We start from the raw sequence: 24,509 nt of genomic DNA on the forward strand, positions 1-24,509 counted from the left end.
TTGATGAGTTTATTTTCATTAGCAGCAATAAATTATTCGATGATGAAAATTGGATTGGAAGAGTGGACTAGTACAAGGCTTGAGAGAAATGATAGAAAGAGTAGCCACTGTAAATTGTGAAATGTACCTCTGGAAAAAACTCAAAAATTTATTATTTATAGGCAGATATATTGCTTGATATGTGGCATTCTTTGTTCAGTGTAAGTATTGCCTCGGTGCCCTAACGTGTTGTTATGGGACACTGTGATTTTGCAGATGTCATCTGTCAGCCGAGATGAGCAAGTGAGTTCTTAACCTCTAGTGATCAGAAATCATCTCATGGTGTTTTTCACAAGAAAAGAGATCATACCAATTCCAGCTGGGCCTAATCCACTTACCCAAAACATCCTGCAAATTGAATTATGCATGTTCTTCATTGCTTTCTGCTATAAAATTTTGTTGCTAAACACCATCATTTCATTGTTGAGTAATACAAGCTCCATGAATGGTTTGTTGTAATTTGTATAGAGCAGAACAGAAAGTAGTGCCTAGTCATTGCATAGCCACAACTACTGTTGTAATTAAAATGTTGCTATGCTGACTACCAAAAGGTACACAGAAAGTAGAAAGGAAAAAACGAGATGTTTTGCTTTATGTCAAACTTAGAAAAATACTTGTGTCCTGGGAGAGTTTTTCATATGTCTTGTATCTTATTCCAAGTTTTAGGGTAAACAGGAAGTTGCAGCTCAACGTTTCAGAACCTCATTATATCTGAAGAGATGCTGAGCTTGGCGGGGTGAATAGAAGGCATTTAGATAGTCAAGCAGAAACACAGATTAACTGTCCCTTAGTTATTTTATCTGTGGGTGGTATTGGCAGAATACTGGAGCAAAGAGAAGGTTGCAGTGCTAACTGATTTGAAAAGGTTTTTTTCAGAGTGGTAATACATAGTGGTATAATTAATGGTAATACAGAGGAGGAAGCTGCTCCTCTGAAAGTTTAATGCTTTATAAATTTGCCAATTCAAAAAGAAAAACAACAAATAAACCTCCACATGCATATACTATTTCTGCAATAGGATAACTGATGGGTGACCCTGGAGAAGAATAATATTGTTTGTTTATAGAATGGATCCTGAAGTTGTTGTCTTTATAGTTGAATTAACTTACTTTTTCCCTTTAAATATTTTTTGTGTCTTTTCTGGATTCTTTTATAAACCTGTGATTCACAGCTATCTAGTTATCACAGCTAATCATCTTTGATTTGTTTTATTGTTTTGTCTACTGAGAGCATTCAATGTTTCTGCAAGACATAAAAATTTTCATTTTGGCTCTTGGTGGACCCATCTGTGAATTTTAATTCTGATTCTGAACCTGAATCGTTTTTCTTTATTCTTGCATAACTCTATAGTAGATTTGAGCAAAAAGCCACCTGAGAAATCATCTCTTGTGTTTCCTCAGATTCATATGTGAGTCATTTCTATGGTGTTAACTTTTCCTTTGGAATGAGCAGTCCAGGAGCATAGTATTTGTTATGGGGGTGATCTGCACAAGAGACCAATTGGTACCAGCAGGCGAATAGTGCACAGGATTATTGTGTACAGCATACTCACCCACTGTACTCTGGTCCTTGAGGATAATCAACATATTTTAACTCCCACTGTATGGAACTGGATGGCTTTTAGATGCAGTGGATAATCCCCTGGCTGGTGCAGGGAGATGCATGTTTCTCAGTGGCACAAAAGATCCTTCTACCAGAGAATAATCTCAGAGGGAGATGGTGTTGCTTCTACCACTACATTTTACCTGGGGAACATAAAAACTGGGAACAGCTGCAAGTGGGATGTTATGCATTAATGTATTCTCTCACTCACTTTCCTCTCTCCTGCTGTTTTCTTGATGATCTGTGTTGAGTGTTGACAGTGGGATAGTTGCAGTTGTTCTCCACGGCTACCGCTTGCCCGCGAATAAACTTTGTACTGTTAGTAATTATGAGATTTTTCCTGCTTATGGTAATAGGCTTCAGTCCCAGTGCATCCTGCTCTAAAAGCAGGAGTTTCTTTTCTGCTTGCTTGGGCTATGTAGCAGAGGAGAAGAAACCAAGGAAGCTTGCTTATATGGTGGTTCATACATGTGTTTGTGTGGTGCTGTTCTTAAGCTAATATGCTTTGTTTCACACTAGGAGGACTTTGTAGTCCAAGCAGTTTTAAATTCTATTTACTTGAATATGTTCTGAAAACAGAAGAAACCTAGCGACCAGATCTATGTTTGAGTTTGTCTGTTCAGAGTTTATCTACAGCGTGTACCTGCAGAGGTGTGACCACAAAACACAGTGAGCTTGAAGCCTGTGGGTGGGACACAGAGAAAGGTGTGCTTGTCGATGTACGCTCACGTCAGCTGGTGGGATCTCAGTGACACTGCTTCATGTAGCTTGCCTACCATGAAGGCTAAAGCTACGTGTCTGGCTAGATGCATCTCTAAGTGCCTTGCCTCATTAGGGTTAATATCAAATGAGCAAGCTGCTTGCCTCAGCTTTCCTATCTGTAAGTTGCTGCTTGGGATACCTGCTTTCTTACCTCTCGTATCATGTGTTAAACATTCAGTATGCACTAGTCTCAAAATGTGTTGAATAAAAAAGGTAACAGACTGGTTAAATGAATACTTGTATAGCATTGCTGTGTCACTTTTGGGCAGCTGTGTCTCCCCTCTGTATTTGGTTTCTCAAGGATTACAAGAAATTAATTGCCTTTATATTTGCATTTGACTTGCTGTGTCTTAAAATGAATGAAATATGACTTATATACCTCTTCAGTGAAATATTCAGTGCATCTCATCTTGTTGCTGCAGCAATCACTGAAAAGAAGAGGGAGCAAAGACCTGCCAAAATCAGAAAAAAAGTCACAGCAGACACCAACAGAGGTATGTTGCAGTGACTGTAGCTTGGATTCTCATGTGGAGGCTTCAGGGACGCTATGGAAATGATGTACATGATTTGTAGATTCGCACTTTGCCTTCTTGTTTGCTTTGCACTTTGTTTTTCTCTATGCTTTAAAACAGAGAGCTCTTACCCCACATCTGCCATCAGACAACACTATGTCAAGGACCACCTAAAAAACTGCTGGTGCTGCAATAGAACCCACCAGCTTTTGTGCATCCTATATTTTAGGCAAAATAAGTAAATGGGAGCACCAGTGAAACAAGCTTATAGGCGCTTTGATTGCTGACCTCAGGATTTTTGAATACTGTAAGGTCTATTACAGCATTGCAAACCTAGAAAAGGTAAGGATTTTTTTACAAGCCCCATGCCCCTCCACAATGTATTTTCTGGGGACTGTGCAAAATTTAGTCACAAGAAAAATAGTTTTTCCCCCCTCTTTTAAGCATTTCTCTCTCTCTTTCATTTATTGATCAGTGAAAAAATGATTGCAGGAAAATCTCTTAGCATCTAAAGCTATGTACCTGTGATTGTTAATCTTGCAATTTAAGACCATCCACTGGAGGTCTCCTGTTTTACATCAAGTTTCTTCAAATTTTACTTTTTGCTTTTTCTAAGGAGGACAATGAAGACCTGAAATGTCAGCTACAGTTTGTCAAAGAAGAAGCAGCCTTGATGAGGAAGAAAATGGCTAAAATCGATAAAGAGAAAGACAGATTTGAACATGAGCTGCAAAAATACAGGTCGTTTTATGGAGATTTGGATAGTCCCTTGCCAAAAGGTGAAGCAGGTGGGCCACCTACCACAAGAGAAGCTGAACTCAAGCTTCGATTGAGACTTGTGGAGGAGGAAGCTAATATTCTCGGGAGGAAAATAGTGGAGCTAGAAGTAGAAAACAGAGGACTGAAAGCAGAGCTTGATGATTTAAGAGGCGATGATTTCTCAGGGACTGCTAACCCACTCCTGGGAGAGCAGAGTGAATCCCTGTCAGAATTACGACAGCATTTGCAGCTAGTAGAAGATGAAACAGAATTGCTGAGGAGAAATCTAGCCGATTTGGAAGAACAAAACAAGCGTGTAACAGCTGAACTGAACAAATACAAGTACAAATCTGGGGCCCATGAGAGCTCTAGGCACCATGACAATGCCAAGACAGAAGCATTACAGGAGGAGCTAAAAGCTGCACGAATGCAGATCAACGAGCTGAGTGGCAAAGTCATGCAACTCCAGTATGAGAACAGAGTCTTAATGTCCAACATGCAACGCTATGACCTGGCCTCTCATCTTGGGATCCGTGGCAGTCCCAGAGACAGTGATGCAGAAAGTGATGCAGGGAAAAAAGAGAGTGATGATGATTCCCGCCCCCCTCACCGCAAAAGGGAAGGCCCCATCGGTGGGGAAAGCGACTCTGAAGAGGTACGCAACATTCGGTGCCTGACACCCACGAGGTCTTTTTATCCAACGCCATCTGGGTGGCAGAAAAGCTTCACTGACAGGCAGCAGATGAAGGACATTCGCTCTGAAGCTGAGCGGCTGGGCAAGACAATAGATCGCTTAATTTCTGACACGAGCACTATCATAACAGAGGCAAGAATTTATGTAGCTAATGGAGACCTCTTTGGACTGATGGATGAGGAAGATGATGGGAGCAGAATACGTGAGCATGAGCTTCTTTACCGGATCAACGCACAGATGAAGGCCTTCAGGAAAGAGCTCCAGGCTTTCATCGACAGACTTGAAGTTCCAAAGTCTTCGGACGATCGAAGTGCAGATGAACCTTTGTCAGTGAGTCAGGTAGACTTTTACTTATTACGGCCTACAGGTAAAAAGGCTCTGCCAAGTGAATTAAACCTCAAATTTGATGTATGGCACATGAAAATTCTATAGACAGTGAACAAAAATCATTATTTCTTAAATTATTTTAAATCCTCCTTTGGCCATATGAAACTTGTTCTACCAATGGGGCTGTTTGTGAACAGTGAGTAAGTCTGGTCTCCTGGAAATTGAAAGTATTATGGTCTAGGAGGTGGAAGATTTTACTTCTTTCTGGCTTTGTACCTGCATTTGCCAGAGTTGTGCCTTCATCACCAGTAAAGGCGGTGCAGCATTTTTGGCACATAAATGAACACAATTGTTTTCATAGTGGTTGGGTTCCTGTTAAATGAATAGAAAGAAAATCTTATTGAAATTATAGAGAATATGTCAAACCACATAGAAAAATAAAACATGCAAATCTACTTTATGCAATCACAGAGCCACACACACAGAGAGTAGTGTGAATATTGGAATTGCTGTAATTGATTGTATCTTGTTGAAGGCTTATGGGTCACTGCTTACGTGCAGCAGTGACTAGCATCTTTTGTGTAGTCCATTTTTATGCAGAATTGTTCCAGAGGGGTTTTGGGGAGCAAATTCCTTGCTGACTCAAGATCTTTTGCCATGAAAAATGGAAACTACCTACTGTTATCTTACCATGCAATCCTAAAGCTGGCAAATCTTGTTATTGCTTGTGGTATTATCCAATGTTTTAGTAAGTCTTTTGCTGTGTTACTTTACTTTATGCTGTCCTGCTGGTTTACAGTCAAAGTAGTTGCCAGGTGAAGCTGAAATCTATTATTTCTTATTCCTATGCTGACTAATTAGTCTTTTGTTTCCTTGTATCAGAAAGTCACAGACGCAGTGAGTTTAAAGCTAATCAATTACTATACGTGTATTGCATGCAATCAAACAGAAACATTTAGCATGCTCACTTTCTGATCTAGCAAAGCTCTGGGCTTGTAGAGCTCCCATTAGCTTAAAGGCAGAGTACTGCATAGGTGTGTACAAATTTAAAGCAAACTAATTAGTATTTTCTCTAAACAAATAACAATGGTAGTTAAATTGGACATTTCAGGGCTTGATCATGCAGAACTCCTACTGAAGTCAATGGGAGGTGGGCTTTTGGTCCCTCCACAAGCATAGTCTGATTCACTATTTATTTTGTTGAAACTTTGGACTTGCTATTCCATTAATTGACTGTTCTCTTTGTCTTTGTATTTACTTTCCCAGATGTTCCAGCCTATCATTTTACTTATTCTCATCCTTGTATTATTTTCATCTCTTTCCTACACAACAATATTTAAACTTGTCTTCCTTTTTACACTGTTTTTTGTACTGTAAGCCATTCATCATTTACTGTTCATTGTAGTATTATTTTCAGTTTGTTTATTTTGTCCACCCTCCAAGATAAGAAGTGCAAGAGACATAGTTTCTGTAATAGCCACTGCTGTAAAAACACTGAAGACTACTTGTTTGCCAAAACCAAAACAAAACCAAAAAAACCTGCAAAAAGCATACCAAAAAGCCAACCGGTTGAATAGAAAACCCACTCACCATGTTCTTCCAGGTAAGCAGAGAACTATTTTTCACTTTGTCTGGTTTTATCATTTTTGAAGAAAAATTTCCCGAGTGACTGGAACCGATTTACTATTCATTAATTTGCACTAAATCAGAAGCAAAGCAGAATTATGCAGAGTGGGTGTGAGGAGTATGTTCCTTTCCTCTTCCCACTCCCAGAAAAAGAATGTGTTCTAGCCACATAGGAATACTATAACCACATTCAATTTGTCTTCTGCAATTGTATGTCGCAGCTTGTATATATTTTGCATGATTGTAATGATAATGCTTTTCAGCACTGTATTATGTGGATTAGACACCATGGAGGGGACAAAATCAGAATGGTTGGTATATAGAGCACTATATCTGGAAATGTGGGCCAGAAGCTGGAGCCCCTGGGAATGAGGTGTACAAGGAGGAGGTATCAGCGTAGGCAAGGAGTCTTCTGAGAGATGTAGGCTGGCTGGATTCTTTCTGTGCTCTGGAAAAATGGCCATGCTGCGTTCTGACTTGAATTTAAGAGAGTGATGCTAGTCACCTTGTCTGATGTCAAATATCTTTTCTTAACAACCAAGTTTATTAGATAACATCTTCCAGTCTGTAGCCACCAGGGCTCTGGATTCTCTCTTCAGATTTCAGAATGAGTTTTGAATGACTCTTGGCTTGCTGAGTGACCCCTGTCTAACCATGCCGTTGGTAGTGAGTGACCGTAGGTGAGGGAAGCTTGTGTCCATAGGTGTGCATCAATAGTCGCTGAATATTCCTGTCATGCCTACTAGAGGATGCACTGAGGACACAGGCGACTCAAGATCTTTCTATCACACTGAACATAGGCAGCTCCTACAAACAGTAGATCTCTCACTATGAAAAACTCATCTGAAATGCCCAATGGAGCTCAGTTTTCTTTTCTGTTTTATTCAACCCATGCTGAAATCACTGAGTCTCACAAATGTGAATATTCCAAAGGTGATAATTTACAAATAAGTGTATTAATGACATTTTTTGTGCAGGTACCATGATAAAAAAATGTAGTAATACATTCTGTTTTGAGAGAAACACCTCAGAGGGAAGTAAAGGTTGGGCAATAAAATTTATTTCATGAGGATGAAAAAAATAGTAAACTCACAACATTTAGTATTAAACCTTATTTTTCTGGCTTCCTCTCAGCAAACTCTGCAGGTGTAGTAACCTTGATAAATTAAATCACTTAACCTTCATTTAATCCAAATACTTCTTCCTACCAGGGGATGTTGTCATCTATACTTATTTTGTAGCTAGCAAGATATGTCTAAAGGAAATGATAACCAATATATTTGAGATTAGTAGATAGCCTTGGTGTCCTGATTAAGGAGAAAGTCAGGCCCAAAGTAATACTGAGGAGTTTCTAAGCTGCTCTAATTGACACTCAGTTGCCTAAAAGTTAAGTTCCATATGTTAGGAACTATTATGGCAAGATATGGTCAAACATATAATCCCTTCACAGTGAATTTCTGTAACTATAAAGACAATTCTCAAATCACTGGGAAAAGGCCCTTTTGCTGCTTTTCTCTTGGCAACTGTTGTAAGAAATTTTTCAGCACCTGCTAGAGAAATTCTTTTTTTTTCTTCCATGGATTTGCATTTTAGACATTAATAGTATAATAATTCAAGGCTTAAACCTGTCATTTCAAATCTTAGTACGAGACTGACTTTTTGAGTTTCTTTCTGTTTTATTGTCTCCCTTGGGGGAAGAAAAGATCATTTGCATTTTCTTAAATGTTATTGGCTCAATCCCATAACAGAGAAAAAATCGTAAGTAAATCTAATCTGAAGTTCTGGGCTTTCAGATCTTAACCCACACTTGTTTATACCTTTCTCAGCCTTGTATGTAGTAAAGATAAGTAGAGAGGGTTTGATTTACACTGTGTGTATCAGTAACAGTATAGTAACAGTTACTGTATCAGTAACACTGAATTCATACATTGAATACATCTTGGAAGTAGCTGGCAAAGATTTGGAGCTTAAAAATCAGAAAAGGTGTGGATGAACCTCTTGAGACAAAAGGTGGAGCCAACCTCTGCACAGGACTGGAAATTATAACCCCATTGATTACTCTCTGTTTTTTCTTGCATATAGCTGGAGGTTTCCTCATCCTGATTCTGTCGAGCATCAACAAAGCAAACCAAAGCTGAGACCTTTTGGGACATTTAGGGAGTTATTACACAGGCTATGATCTGAAATTAAAGGATACTGAAGTGTACAAAATCATTTTAGAAGCTTCCCACAGTCTCTGAATCTGTGATGAGCAAGGAGAATGGTGAGGACCCCTGCAAACCTCAGTACAGAGAAAGCTCAGTGAGAAATGAGATGTGTTTTTCATGTCTTGCATTTGGGGACATGAAAGGGAGTGATTGGAGCTGCTTATCTGTTTGGCACCAGATATTGCAGAGAAGTTCACAGCCTTCCATTTTTCACTATTTTAAAAGCTGCTGAGAAAGCTAGCAAAATCAAAAGTGACATCTATCCATAGCCAAAAGATAACCTTTAGCCAAAGAAATTAGATTTCCATGCCTTGCTAAATTGAAATAGCTTGGTCTCACAAAGAAATGCAATATTTGGCAAGAAAGGAAGCACATTCTCCCTACTCAGTTACTGGCCTGGTGGGCAAAGTCCACCTCACAGGTGTGTGAGTAAATGCAGCTGAACATGTCCCCATCCTCTGTCAGGAGTGCATGGGAGTCGGGCAGGGCAGACACAGACAGAACACAGCTGATTCACTAGATTCTGTCTGCCACATAGCTTGTAATTCTGAAGAACGATAATATGAAAAATACAATATTTTGCTTTTACGTGGCAACAAGATGGATATGCCAGGTTACTTATCAGTTCCAATCTCTGTTATACTGATAGCAGATTCACAGTTCCCATTTTGGAATATTCTGGGGTAATATTAATATTCTGGCAAAAATGTCATTGAATTTGAACACCAAGATTGCCTTAATTTCACATTTCTCTGAAAGTTTAAGTTTGTTTCCTGTGTTCCCAAGGAATTCATTCCATGTTCTTTCAGAAAGAACAGATCTTGCATCTATAGATCTAATTCTGACATATTGACGCTTGTGTAAATCGGCAGTAAGTCCAATGAATTTCTATGTAATTTAGAAAAATAGATGCATTTTTTCATTTAATGCAACCAGACACATCCAACAAAATTTCCTACCTGTATAGAGTTGGCTCTGAATGCCCTGACAAAATACCTCTACAAATATTTTCTTTACCGTTACAGAACAATTCCCACGATACTAGAATGATCACCTTCTCTAGGATCAGAGATAAATCTTTCTACTAAACATATCCATGCCTGAAGCTCCAGTTAGAGATAGAATAAGTGTCTGCTGACATGTGTCACCAGTGTTTCAGAATCAAAACTAGAATAGAGCAGGTGCTACAGTGCAGAAATATGCCTGGCAGTCGGAAAATAGAAAATTGCCAAAAACATGGCTGTCTAAATATGTGTTATAAAAAGAGATGAACTGCAAATGAACTTTGGGAGTTGTTTACAAAAACAAGCAGAGCTTTAGGATATTAGATGCCCTTCCCCTTAATCACCCCAGAATTTGATAGGTGAGTAGGAGACTTCTAAAGGCATCAGTATCAGGGACATAATTCCCATTGGCTTACATTTCTGTCTCTGATTTAATGCCAGGGGAAGTGATATTCAAACTCAACTTTTGCCATTACCCATGCAGTTGCCTATGGGGAAAATTACAGTGGCTCTATTTAAAGTAAACATCTAAAGTATCTGCCACCGATTTCCAATGTAACCTTGGAGAAGTGACATGACATAACACTTTGTTGACTCTGTTTCTCCACTAAGTTATATACTATTGCAGAAGCGCACAATAGTAAGAGGAGGCAGAATTTGTATTGCCTTCTGCCCGTTTCTCAATTTATATATCCGCCTCTGAGATGTATTTGCCAGGATTATCAAGGTGTACATCATTCAGGAATCTGATGTTGTGGTTTGGTTGATTACAGGGGCGGCAGTGCTGTTCTTCCTTTTTGTTACCAGATTTCTGTGGGCACAGCAAAATGGTTGTGCCACAACCAAGCTAGTACAGCAGAACTGAAGATGCTCTAATATGGTCTTGAGCACAGACTATTAACCAGAATACACACTACCCTGAGTGTATAATCAGATTGTAGCCCATGCTGAAACTTATACTCCTTTGTCTTCAGTCTTGCATGATGAAGAGAGAGTCAGTGGAGGGCTTGTTTAAAATGCCCTTGCGCCTTTCTTGTTGAGGTGCTGACTTTTGACACAAGCAGAGCTGATACCAGGTATGGACAAAGTACACTTTGCCTGTGGAAGCAGTGTGTCAGATGTAGTAAACCTACAATAGCCTTCCTGTTTATTTTGCCTGGGCCAGAGGCTAGAAAGCCACATTTGCTGCTTTGTCTGCTACTGTTGGAGGAGGAACAGTCTCTGATGGATAACTTTTTTTTCCTACTGCTACACTTAAGGGTGTCTGGAACAATGACCCCAGGTTTTTAGAGCTCTCTTTATGCTTTCTTTGTCTCATTTTTTCTCTGCCTTTCCCATATTAGAATGAGTTTAACATGGCCTTTTGACCTAAGAGTGGGGTCCCATTCTTCTCTCCTAATGAGCCCCTCAGTCTCACACATTTTTGATTCCTTACATTAGCAGAAAAGTAAGATTTTGACTGCGTAAAAACTCATCCCTTAAATTTAGTCCATTGTTTTCTTTAATTTTACTTTGTTTTACTTCAAAGAGTTTACATAACAAGATGAGGGGCATTGAGTTAGCAACATTAAAGACACAAGAATAATATAGCCTGTGCTGATGGATAAGAGTAAAAAAACATAGGTCTTTAGAGTCTGTCTTCATTAGCAGCAGCGCAGCTGCGCTGGCTTTGGAGAGGAGGCACCACTGTGGCATCCAACCCCCAGCTGTGGGGTCAGTTCTGCTCCTGGGCACTCAGGCTTTGCTCCCAGCCACGTCAGCTCACATGTTGGGATGTAACCTCCCAAAAGAAAGTCACACTGTTGCTTTATTTTTAAATCTTTAGAGTTTAGAGGCTGGGATTTTCTTCAGGGACATTCAGTCGTGTACTTGGGCATCTTTGTTCAATTTTTAGATCATTGAAATTTTCACAAATAGCCCAATTCCCATTATTTATGTTACATGGGAGCAGAATAACCACCCCAGTAATGTATCCACTGAGACTTACAGTTAGACCATATAAGGCAAAAAAATGTATTTTCCCTGAAACCTGCTTTGGTATTTACTATAAAATGCACCCAGAGCTAAAATCTTTATGCTGTGCATGGATTTTATCACATAAAACCCAATTGTTTTAAAGAGGAGAGTGCTGAGTAAGCAAAGCATGTGTGAATCTTCATATCATGTTCTTCGTCCCATTGATCCTCTTGTCATCAGCTGCTTGCCCACAAAAATATACATCATTCCTGCTTAGTGCATTTGAAGATGCCCATCTGATAGCAGAGTTTGTCCAAGTACTTTGTGGCCCTTCCTCAGGTACAGGTGTGGACAAGTGTTCCCTGAAATGTGAATTTTCTTGACTATGAGTGCTCTAAATCACTGTTCACAGACACATCCAGGCACACGTACCCAGCAGGGCAGTGGTATGTACGTGAAGCTTCTGCTGAGAGTCCCTCTCAGTGTGCTAAATGAAAGCAATTTAACACATAGTGCAAGGGGAGGGTTACTGTGGTGGGCAGAGATGCAGAGCTCCTCATGGCTGCAGCTCAGCAGGGGGAGCAGCTAAATTTTGCTATCCTGGCTTCAGGGTGTACTCTGGACTTTCACTTGCTGGATCATTTCTGTCACGTAAGCTCCCTTCTCTCACCCCATGCCAATACTTGCTACGGGCACTCCCAGTGCTTTAAATCCAGACCAACTTGGGTTTGGACCTTCCTTGCTAGCCTTATGCCAGGTATGAGTTTCCCTGCACAAAGGAGGCTCTCCATCCACTCTAAAGTGCTTTGCTTTGCTTTGCTTTGCTAAGACACAAAGTATCTTAACAGACTGGAGAATCTGATCCAGAAACTTTATAAAGTAGCAGAAATATTTGGGAATATCCCAAAGAAACCGTTATCACCCGTCCCAGAATGCAAGACAGTAGGATTATACAGTGCCCAATAATTCTGCGCTTCATAAGTGATAGCATATTTAGAGTACAGAAAAAGATTTTAGGGAGGAGTCGTTTGCCTTTAGCTATTTAAGATAGCTGTTAACCAACAAAACTGCTGCTTTAAACAAACTCCCTTTACAAAACAATTTATGAGGATTAAGTTGCAAAGCTCAAAATGATCATACTGAAGAATATAACCCTGAAAACTAGGTCTGGAAGGCAGCAAAGAATCTTCCTTTACAATATGGACGCTAATAAAAGAAACCTAAAATTGCCTATTGTCATAGCTTTAATATTAACACTGGCTGTTTTGGCAAGCTTTAAAGACTGGACTGCACTATAAAACCTAAAAATGTCCTGGACTTGGAGTTGTTTACACAAAATATGAGGAGATATAAAGTTACAGAGCTGGGGGTTGGAAGAGATGGCTTTAAAACCATCCTCCGTGCACTGACGTCACATGGAAGCCAGCTGCTGGGATGATGCTGAACGGAACTGTTTTTCAGTTTGCAAAAGTTGCGGAGTTATTCGAAGAGAGTTTCAAATGCTGCCCCAGTTGAAAGGTTGTCTCTTGCTTAGCTTTCTTATTTCTTTTAAAGATCAAGATTTGCAAAACTGGATCCCAGCTAGCTATGCATTTCATTGCTTTCACTGCTGTTTAGAAATGGACTGAAAAACTTGCAAAGGATTTCTTATTCCATGAAAGGTATGGTTACAGTTTATTTTAAATCAGTGGGTTTGAGCAGTTAAGATTAAAATAAAAAGTAAATCACTAATATGGCAAACAGTTATTTAAACATCTCTAATGTTATTTATATGTAATCTGGTGTTCATGTATGTTATATATGGTCGTTATTCATTAATTCAGTGAGTTTCTTCAGAGCAGGCACAGATATATCAACAGAGCAGGGATGACAGGTAGCATTGTGAACACTCAAGTCTCTTTCCTTCTTTCTTTCTCTCTCTCTCTCTCCCCCTCTCCCTTCCTTCCTTCCTTCCTTTTTCCCCCTTTCTTCCCTCCCTTCTTTCTTTCTTTCTTCTTCATATGTTTTCTTTCTCTTCTCTCTCTCTTTGACTCTATAACTCAATTGCCTTTTTTTAATGTATGAAGTGCACAGTATTGTGACACATGGCACAATTTTATAATTGAACCAATACATAAATTTACAATTTCCTTAGCCATCAAAAATACAGAACTTTGTTGGAAATATGATTTAATCGTGCTTTTTTCCTGTAAAATTAAGAGAAGTTTTGTGTATCTGAATGGTTGTGCACATCCAATCCAATTAACTGTTGAAAAATTAACTCTCAGCTGATGTCACTGGAGATTATTTTCAGAAATTATAGAAGTTGGTTGCAAACTATTTTGCATTTTTAATATGCAGATAGAAAGGGCATGGGTAAGACATGAGGGAATAATAACATTAACATCAAATAGTCACTTAAAACATTTTTTGCTTGAGAGGAGGGAGGGCTAAAGGAAACGTTAAGGGAAAATGCAGCTGATGTCAACAAAATTGATTGTTTGCTTGAATTTGATTGCTGTAATGAGCTTCTGACCTTGTGTAGGACATGCAGAAAGTGCCAATACTGCAAGAGCACAGATACTGTTCTGATACACACAGCAAATTATAATGTGGCATTTTACATCCCTTTGGGTTGCTTAAGTCATGTGAAATACTCATAAGGACATCTCAGTGCACTATACAGACAGAGGGTATACTACCAGGACTACAACTTGGATTTTATTGCTAGTAGGGAAAAAACCAAGCTCACCCACCTCCATCCACCCCCCAAAAAAGGGGTGGGGGTGGGGGTGTCATAGGAGTTAAAACTCTCTGAGGAATTTATCCACTGTACAATAGCAGCAAAACTGTATAGTCACCCAGCTGCGAACATCAATAAACATGAGTTTTCTTCTCAGAATTTGTGTCAAGAGGAAATTGGGGAAGGATAAGAAGCAATACAAGCTTTTTGTGGATCTTAAAGCTACAAATAAATGACTACCTGTAACTAATCTTTCTAAGATCTGATTTCATTTTGATAGTCTCCAGTCTCATTTTTTAATCAGAGTCCTGTATGAAACAACTTGGAAATTGTTAAGATCCATGCAAACATGGCAATAGTAGTTCCCTGTACTAAGAAACCACCAGGGGCCTTTTCAATGCTGTATGCATGCTTGAAAGGAGTACATATTATATATCTATTCTTACATGTGTAAAAAAAAAAAGCTGTATAGTACTGACATTCTAATAATACACTGCTGATTGAAGCATGGTCATTATTACTAATAGTGCACTAGCAAAATCACCATTTGAGCAAGTTATTGACAGTTTATGCATGCCTGTCTTGTTTATGACTTTACAGTGTTTATACATTTTTAAAATTTTTCTGACATGTATTTGAAGGATTCTAGTGGAGTAGAGAGTTGATTTTTATTTCTCAAAGATGTCTTGGAAGGTTATAAAGACATAAATGTAGGCAAAAAAAAAGGGAAGAAAGCAAATGACTGTGCTAAAAGTCACAATCTTTGAATTAGCAAAGTGAGAAAATATTGAAATAGTTTTAAAGTTCATTAGCAATAGATACTTAGATCGCAACAGGTCTTCACTGCAGAAAAAAAATTAAAAATTTTATAATTTGTTTTTGGTCAACACTTAATGAAACACAAAGCTGAAAGGCTGGCCTGGAGAGATGCAGTCCCTATAGCCTGGGTATCTTCCCTAAGAAACCATGAGCAAACCAGTGTTTGACTTCTTCTGTGATGAGAATGCTGTGCTGTCTCTCAGCAGCTCTTGTTTTCAAGGAGTTTTATGTTTTCATAAGGCTGCCCTGTATGGTTTTAGGCAGGTGTAAGAATGGTCTGAAATCTGTAGATAGTTGAGGGCCAGATTGCCATTTCAGAGGTCTAAGGCAGGTCTGAGTCAGAGTTTGGAACAGTGAGCTCCAATACCACGTTACATGGTGAGATGGTTACACTGTTGTGAAATGGGCTAACAGAGATGTTTGAAGCATAGTCAGCTTGTTCTCTAGGTCCTCCATCCAAAATTGCTTGGGGTAAACAGTTTTGCAGCCACTTAGTTAGGATTGGGGCTATGATGGCTGTCAGCTGAGAGATCCTGTAGCAGGAATTCCTATGACCCAAAGACCTGTGGGCTTCAGCTGAGCCCTTCTGCTTACTTGTTCATAAAAGAAGCTGACTCCAAGTGTGGATCAGCTTCCCAGTCAGCTGAAATAGCGCAGACACTGGTAAGCAGTGATTACACAGTAGTCACAGCTGAATCAACAAGACTTGTCCAATAAAATACAGGTTGGGGAAGAACTTTGCATGAAGCTCAAGAATTTTGACTATATCAAAGCAAATATGGGCAATAAAATGGGCAGTTCCTGTGAGCTGAAAATCACTGACCATCAGCCAGGGAAATGAACAAATTCCAGGAAGGTAAACTGGGCTTACCCCTAGTTAACTCTCTGGTGATTTATTTGCCTGCCCATACGCTGAGTTTCTGTCAGGAGACCAAAGCAATGCAGAGGCATTTTGTGACTAGAACTAGATTCCATGTCCACCAAAATTAACCCAACAGCTGGATTTGGGAGGCAGAGTTAACAAACTCAAGTATGGGTGTGTACCAGCCATTACACCACAGGAACCATCATAACTAAATGAAGGAGTGTTGTTTTGGCCTTGCTGGCACAGTAAATGTACTGATGGTAGTGGAGTTTCTGTTGTAAAGCCTAAGAAAGCAAGAGTAACTCCAGGCCCATAAAATCTGTTTTGCTCCACAGTCAGCTGAGCAGATCCAAAATATTTTCGTTAAAATATACATTTTTAGTGGTTCAATTAATTTTTCATTCACAGATACTAAGATACTAAAGACTTCTGAAGGGGAAGGAGAAACTGCAGTGCAAATCAGTTAAATATTTTTGAGCTAGATTTGAGTTAGTGCTAAGGTTTTGAACTAGATTTGAGTTAGTGCTATTGGAGAATAGTTTCTAGTTTTCCCTATGCTGGTCCTAGCACTAACATTTATAGATTTAGTTTCGTAAATCCAAAACACACAAACTCTTTATATTGACCTATAGTCCTTTATATAATAGAATGATCCTTTCTAGTGTATATGTATGCTTGTTACCTGTTACTAGCTTTCCTGTCCTGTTTTCCTTCGTGTATTCTAAAGCATTCATATAGCAATGAGAACTTTCTGCATGTATCAAGTTTACAGCCTTCAACTGCTAAAAGACTGTCACGGTCTTTGTCGTGCTACATGCATGTGTAAAAGGGGTGCATGAGCAAACATGATACCTTTACGCTTCCAGTTGTCTTTTGAACAAATGTAAAAATAGCTTTCGCCCTCAAGGACAGACATTGCAGGATCCCAAGGTCCTGAAGTGCCATTCAGTATGATGCAGACTCACATTTCACTGAAAACAGGTTTACAGTGAAGAGTAACGGCAAAGATGCAAAGTGGCCACAGTACAAAGCCTACTGTGGCAGACATTCCTGAATTCTATGATGCTGGATGTGTGTCCCTCCTCTGCTTTGCAGGCTGGGCCTCTCTGCCCTCTGGTTTGTGTCCTATGATGCTTAGTTTCTCCATATTTCAGTCACAGTCCAGATATATATCGTGCAATCATACGATGCTGTCTTCTGCAAGCACATTTTGGTTAATTATTTTGGGGTTTTGCTTAGTTATTTTTTTCCCTGAAAGCTAGAATCAAACACAAGACTTATTCTGATAAACTTCCAGGAAACATTCAGGGAAGAAAGAACAAAAGCAGAGCTATCCTCTTGCTGTCACACAGACTGTAACCATGGACCTGCGTAAACAGCTGGAGAATACTGAAAGGAACTGGAATAAAGAGAAGATGGAATTGCTGGAGAGATTTGACAATGAAAGGAAAGAATGGGAATGTCAATGGAAGGTCATGCAGAAGAAAATAGAAGAGGTACTTTTAAACAAAACTCTGAACGCTAACATTTTCACTTGGGGTGAAGTGACTCGGCATCACTTCAATGTATTTTTTTTCTGAATTATATCCTATTTCTTATCTGTCACTGGAAGCTTCTAATAGCTGATGGTAGGATGCAAAGCCAAGGGTTAAACAGTATTTGTGAGTGCTTATTTACTAGTCATGGATATGAAGCAGGAGGTTAAATGTCACCTTGTGTGAAGTTTGCTATGGTATTGTTGGCTGTATATACTACTGCCAGTTCTGCTGGGCGTGAGCCACGCTGTTGTATTATACATGCTTTTTTCAAGTATATGCTAAACAATTGCATATATGGGGTTTAGGAAAATGCATACTTGGTAACAAAAACTGTAGGTATTACAGTGCACTGGCAAAAAGGAATTAGATGGCACAGATCTGCTGAGGTAAATAGTAATGTTAAAAAGAGCATACATTAAACATACAATAAAACATATGTATCATGTGTAAAATCATACATTAAACACTGCATGATGCAGAATCATTCTGACTAAAACCTGCTCCATTTATGGACAGCTTTTAGTAAAGGAAACAGCTATAGTATATAGCATGAGAGTCCTGACACCACTTGTGTTTATACATACTAATAAACACTCACTCCCTGCCATTTGTAATGCATCTCCTTTCAGAAATAGCTAAGGAAATTATTTATTATTCTTTTGTCCCCAAATTGTCCCTGCAGCAGAACCCTCTGGCACCCTGTAATGCATAAATTGAATCTGCCTTGGCAACATCTAGAAGCAAGTTTTTTCACCACTGAGCTTTCCACATTTTCCATAATATACACATGGACTAGTTTTGCTTGTTCTCTGCCAACACTGTCCTGTGGCTGGGTGACACAGGAATGTATGGCAGAGATTGCTCACGTGAAATTATGAGAAGGAAAATGATCAGAGCCAAATGAATTGCAGCCATATACTGCCCGTTAATCCACCCTGCAACATAATTCCATAATGTCAGCTCTCTTATATTTTACCTGCAGTTCTTTCAGACGTTGGTATTACAGTCTTTGCCACATTTTGTCTTTTGTGTTAGGACTTTTCTGCCCAGTCTTAACCTAACTTCACCGCCAAGGTGAGAGTGCTTCAAGAGCTAGTAATGTTCCGTGTGTGTAGTTGAATTTGCATTTTTTTAGGTGTATAAGCTGTTTTGGACTGAGAATGTGTTGTGAAAAGGTACCCTGGCTATCAATAGTCCTGACAATGGCAGTGAAGACCATGTTTTTAACATGTTCTTTATTAGCATATGGATTAGGAAAGCATGACAGAGACAGAAAAAGAGATTAAGAATGGAAGGGGGCTGAGGGGAAGAGAATGAAGCAAATGGGTGCTGCAGGACCAGACAGAACTGCATGTGATAGATACCCCAAGGTTATCAATATCCTAAGATCCCCTCTTAAGCTGTGTCTATAGCTGCCCGGGATTTCAGTTGCCTGACATTTCTTTCCCCAAAGCCACATGGCTGGAAAAAAGGGGAGATACCTTTTAAATGCCATCATCTGTAGAGGAATTTCCTCAATAAAACTTGTGCCACCTTACCAGCTTGTCTTTTATTTGGTAGTTTTCTCCAGCCCACCAAAACCTAACTTAATTCCTGGATACCTCCAGGAAGACTTACATGTTTTAGGAGATGACTTTGTTGAGTTATGAGGTGGTATCCTTCCTTCTTGCTGCTATCCTGAGTCCATGTGAGGCCCTCATTTCTTGGAAATTACAAAGTTCAACCCTCGGGTTCCATGAGCAGCTGGGCTTTGGGAGTGAAATCTGAAAACCCAGGATGAGGTCAAGTGTCAAGTCTCTGAACGTGAGAACACTTCTAATCCACAGCACTACCCTTGAAATGGCCACATGTTCTTCATGTTGTTATTCTTCTTCACTGTCCTTCCAAACACTGTTGTGATGGCCTTGTGCACTGCAAGAGAGCAGGCAGATGGCTGTTCCGAGGTGCCTGCTCTGGGCTTTCTTTGTAAGTGCAAGAATGAAAGTTTATAAAGAGCTGTGGGATTCTTGGCACTGGAAATGATACCCTAAGCAGAAGAGGGTTTTATGATGTCGCTATTTTTTCTAATTATAATTTCTCACAGTTCCCTAGTTTGAATGTGCTAGGTGACAGGAATTAACACCTTTTCATTTACTAATGTAGCCACTGGATCTCAGCAGATAGCATGAAAGAAGGGGGTAACAGCGCATTGCCAAATAATACCATTCTGCAGTACTGATGTATCACTCCACTCATAGTGAAGAATTTCACTTGCCTGAGAACCAGAAGTCTGCTCTAGTCAGATGGCACTGTATATGATGAAAATTCACTTCCCCTCATTAAACTAATATAAACACCCTGTAATATAGCCAGAGCCCTCCCCTCCTTCACATTCCCTCACATTCTCCATCCATCAGATCAATGCTGTGTCCACCACACTGTGTGCTGATATTACTTGGAAGATAACCATACAACTTCTGGCTCAAGGCAGGGCCGTTGACCTTGTGTGATCTCTTCCAGTCCCATCCTATGGGTGGAAGCCATACATTAAAACCATGGCAAAGAGTTTGTGAATGGTAACAGCTCTGTCCTCATCCTGTGACAATAATGGTCTGTGAACTATCACACTGTGTGACTCAACACTTCTACTAACACATGTATAAAATCTTTCTACTTGGTGCTACTGACTGAAGCGTCATTCAAAACAGAAGCCAAATATGTTCTTTTATCATACAGTTCATCACAGTACCAGGATTTAATAGAAGGTTCTATTGGTTTTTCAGCTTTACCAGGAGGTAAAACTTAGAAGGGAGAGCAATATGAGTGTCCATGATAATAAGGCCATTCAGAGCAAGATGCTGCAGCTGTCCATGCATTCCCCTACTTTGGAAGAGAGTGACACAGTGGAGCTAAACTATCAACACAGTGTGGCAAATGACAGGATGGAAAAAAGGAATTTGCTCAGTAAAACAGGACATGAATGTAAAGAAACCAGAGCCAAGAGCAGAAACAATACTCTGCTAATGGACAATCTGGCCTTTGAGAACTGTGAGAAACCTGAAGACAGCCTCAGCATCAAAACTTCCAAGAAAAATGCCAAGAATTATATTGGTGATCTCAATTTAGTAAGTAAAGTATGAGCATGTTTCAGTTACAAGAGTGAGGAAAATACTGAGGCTTTGGCCTGCCAGGCTAACCTAAAGAACTGATCTTCCTGATTTTAGCTTTCCAACAAGTCACTGTCTCTACCGCCTCCTCTGTTTGCTGTGGATGAGTGTCCTCTCTCACTGTTTAAATGTGTTAAAATGTGTTAACAGCATGCTTTTTACCTCCATTCATAACCTGGGAGCATTTTTATATCTTTCCTTGTGCTGCTTTCCTCTGCTGTGAGTCTTAAATGCAAATCACCACAAGTTTAAAAATAATTCTGGAGATACCATTTAAAAGGCTTCTGTTAAAGGACTGTTTTTATATTTATAAAGGCTCTTAAAGAACTTGCCAGAGTCAGTGAAGAACTATGCAGCTATCAAGAGGAAATTCGAAAGAAGTCCAACCACAGAAGGTAGAAACATATTTGGATTCTTTATATTAGAGGGAAAAAATGAATAATGAGACTGTGCTCCTGTTCACTTTGAAGCGGGGGGATGCTGTTGAATTTATTAGGACTTGGGCAGTTCCTATCCTCCTAATGTTTAGTGCTCAGCACAAAACATTCAAATGAAATATACTGAAATATGATACAAGGGTACATTTTGCTAGCAAAAGGGAGTTTATCTGTAGAACTTAGAAAATGAAATTAGTATTTATACAAGATTAAATTGTACTTGTTTCTAATGGCTATATAGAGGATTGGGAAAGTGAACAGATATTTCTGATTACCCTGGTCCCATTTCCATGCAGTTCTATACAACACCTTATGGGTTTGTTAGGCTGGGAGGTTTCTTACATTAAGCCCAGATCTAGCCTTCATGTATCGAAATCTAAAGGGGGATGTGTCAGGGACTGATAATCCAAGAGTGCAAAGAAGGCAAGAGAAGGAAGAACAACCATACATTTTTACTAATAGAAACCTGGTAAGCCAGACCCTGAAAAGTATGGCAAATGAATGTTCCACCATCTGCTAAAGATTCAATGTTCATGGTCTCCTTTAGCAAGCTAAACACTAGTCTTCCTCTCAAGTTGTGCAGAAATTCTCAGAAGGTAAGACTGAACCTGGGTGTCACAGGGTGCATACCATGAAAGAGACAGAAAAGCTGTGTCTCAGCTATGCTGAGACCCCCATGGAAGTCTGCATCATGACAAGGTCTTCTCAGATGCTCTCAAAGAGCAGAGGGATTTTTTACACTCTCCTGTGCAATCAGTTGGCTGTCTGTCACCAAGTTATTACGTGGCATGGTTAGTGTTTGTATCTTTAAAGCAAATAGAGTCATAGCTGATGCACAGTTTCTAAATCCTGGCTGAGAAAAGTGAGTTTTTAACAGATCTCAAAAGACACATTTTTACTGTCATGTGTAATGTTAGGAAACCTACACTATGTCCTAAAGTCTTCCTAACTTGCTTCATAGTCAGGTAGACTCTCACTGGAGTTGTCAGAACTCACAAGATCCCACTGTCCTTACTGTAAGGCAGTAAGAAAACAATCTACAAAAACAAGGAAAAAGGATTTTAGTGGCAAGGGAAAGGAATACAAGATTCGCTTTGTTGAGCTTTCTTCAGATTCTTTAGGTTTCAAATATGCTGGATGTATCAGCTGCAGTAAAACTGCTCCCAAATCTTTTTAAGCAACCAGTGTTAAAACACCTGCTCATGGGGAAGATGAATCCATGCTGAGGTCCCCGGGGGAATACCCTTGTTGCTCATCCCTAAAACACCTCTCCTTTTATTTCCAGAATGAAGTCACTTCCTTTCCTGGGGGAATTTGAGGAAACTCAAACCACAGTTATTCTGCCTGAAATGAACCATGTGTCCAGCAGTGAATCACAGGCATTAGTTGCTTCTGAAACAGAGGAACATAATAATAGGAAGAATCTGATGAGCTCCACCAAGGCTTTGAAGGACATGTCCTATGGTGGTCTTACTGGTGCTGACAGAGGAACAGAATTCAGACCTTGGCACAAGAAAGAAGCTCCACCAGTTCCTCCACGGAGCACTTCTCGGCACCTAACAAATTCACTTTCTGCAGTTGTACAGCTTTCTGAAGCATCAATAAGAGATCCAGGCATCAAAAGCAATTGCAAGGCTCAGGACTGTAGGAGTGGACGGAAACTGATGAATCCTTCACCTATAAACCAGAATGAAACTGCAGCAGCCTGTGCAAATGAAGGGCAGGCTGTGAAAGGTCCTGTGATGGCAACTGCTGCAATACTTGTAACCAAAAATGAGTGCAATGTACCAACAAATTTCTGCCACAACACGTGGGCATATGATGTGGGCAAACTTGGAAAAGACAATAAAAGTGAACCTTCCTCACTGTCAGCCCAAAAGAGTTGTTCAGATGGAAATATGGCCCAGAGCAACAAGAAGCACCAGAAACAAAATCCCAAGTCTCACAGCAGTCCTTATTACAGCAATGACTTTTATGCCCCTGCTACCCTGCACAGTGATCTTTTGGAAGACTCTAGGTATACTTTGGGAAAGACCCAAAGAAATGAAACTTTAGCAGCAAAGATCGATGAGTTTAACCGGACTGTATTTCACACAGATAAACGTAACAATGCTTTGCAAGAAAACCAGGTGCCTCGAACGGTATCAGAAGATCACAAACCTTGTGGCCCACTGTGTGACTCTGCTATTAGCAGGACAGAAACTGTAAATGCATCTTGCGTTTCAAATCCCAAATTTTCTGCAGCAAAGGAGCAGGAAACTAGCAACCCCAGCAAAGCTGTCAGAACAGCAGGGCAACAAAAGCAAATAAATGGACTTCCAAATACTAGTGGTTATAGGCACATGCTTCACGAGCATGACTGGAGACCAAGTAATCTATCCGGTCGCCCGCGTTCAGCTGACTCAAGGTCGAACTATGGTGTTGTTGAAAAGCTTTTGAAAAACTATGAAAAATCGACAGTGACTTCTCCATGTAATGCAAAATGCTCCAAAGATAAGTGGACACGAGCAAATTGTGAATTCACCGATGGGGGTTGCGAAACATTGAGTCAGTATTTAGAAATGCTCCAAATTGAGCAAGGAAAGCAAGAATTGCCAAGGAATTCAGCCAGGCATATTGGGCAGCAACTCAAGCAAGGGAAAGAGCGACAGAAGTTACCAGAGGTAAGGTTCATAAGAATGACAAGAACAAAATAATTCAGTTTCATACCAAGTTTCAGATTCTAAAATGAGGCAGGCTAATGCGCTATTGTAAATAATATGCAGCGATAGACACTTTGAGCCAGGATTTGGATGAATCAGGAATATTTCCTCTGAAGGGCAGAAGAGTTTGAGTAAGTATGACTAGCGAAGATGTGTGCCAGATTCTGATCTCTGCTGCTGTTGTGTAAAGCTAGATTTTAGCTGCAGTGCAGTTATTCAAGGACCGAAGTAGTAAGAACTGCAATCAGGTTTTAACTCCCTCCCTTGTTCCTGTAGCTGACGAGTTATTTCATAAGCCTCCCCAAACGCACACTTGGCCATGTCAAAATGCTAGAGGGCTTAGATAGCATTCTTCAGCATCCAGGGTGCTGCTTGGTTCAGGATTTCCTTGGAACTCTCTATGAAAAGGGGTATTGTAGCTCCATAAACTTTCCAGTAATAAAATGATGTCCTCTTACTCTTGTCTCAGTTCCAGGCTTCTCCTATATATTCAAGCATAGGCTTAAAGTAACAGAAGAGTATGGCATGACTAATTAATTTATATTTGGCTGAATTTTATTTGCAGAATTTTAGTAATATTGCCTTTGCCAACATTCTTTCTTAATGAAAAGAGAAACAGATGGTTTTGAAAATACACTATAAATTGCAGGTTCTGTAAAAGACCTGCAAAGAAAGAAAAATCACTTTTCCTGAAGAGCTCCTTGGCCAACAATCACGAAGAGATGTGCTCCTTAGTGTCTCAGAAAAGAGAAGACAAATGTATTTTGAGCTGAGAAACTTAAATGGGTTCAG

The 24,509-nt window shown here is 39.8% G+C and overlaps 1 protein-coding gene across 12 annotated transcripts in view; it reads left to right on the forward strand.

Annotated features, from left to right (window-relative positions):
* Positions 1-24,509, forward strand: part of LOC121090458 (protein SOGA3) — a 57,557-nt gene that overhangs the window by 24,813 nt on the left and 8,235 nt on the right. The window contains exons 1-6 of one of the 12 annotated variants that reach the window (XM_040599020.1): positions 6,031-6,298; positions 13,043-13,149; positions 17,192-17,390; positions 20,195-20,536; positions 20,894-20,973; positions 22,301-23,678. In XM_040599020.1, coding sequence (XP_040454954.1) covers positions 17,256-17,390; positions 20,195-20,536; positions 20,894-20,973; positions 22,301-23,678 — 1,935 coding nt within the window. In that variant the 5' untranslated portion in view covers positions 6,031-6,298; positions 13,043-13,149; positions 17,192-17,255. Of the gene's footprint in view, positions 1-2,825; positions 2,898-3,531; positions 4,708-5,577; positions 5,593-5,961; positions 6,299-8,403; positions 13,151-17,191; positions 17,391-20,194; positions 20,537-20,893; positions 20,974-22,300; positions 23,679-24,509 lie in introns of those variants that run through there. The other 11 variants (XM_040599022.1, XM_040599025.1, XM_040599026.1 and 8 more) reach the window with 11 other exon arrangements.

Source organism: Falco naumanni, chromosome 6 (assembly GCF_017639655.2).
Source record: "Falco naumanni isolate bFalNau1 chromosome 6, bFalNau1.pat, whole genome shotgun sequence".
NCBI classification, from domain to species: domain Eukaryota; kingdom Metazoa; phylum Chordata; class Aves; order Falconiformes; family Falconidae; genus Falco; species Falco naumanni.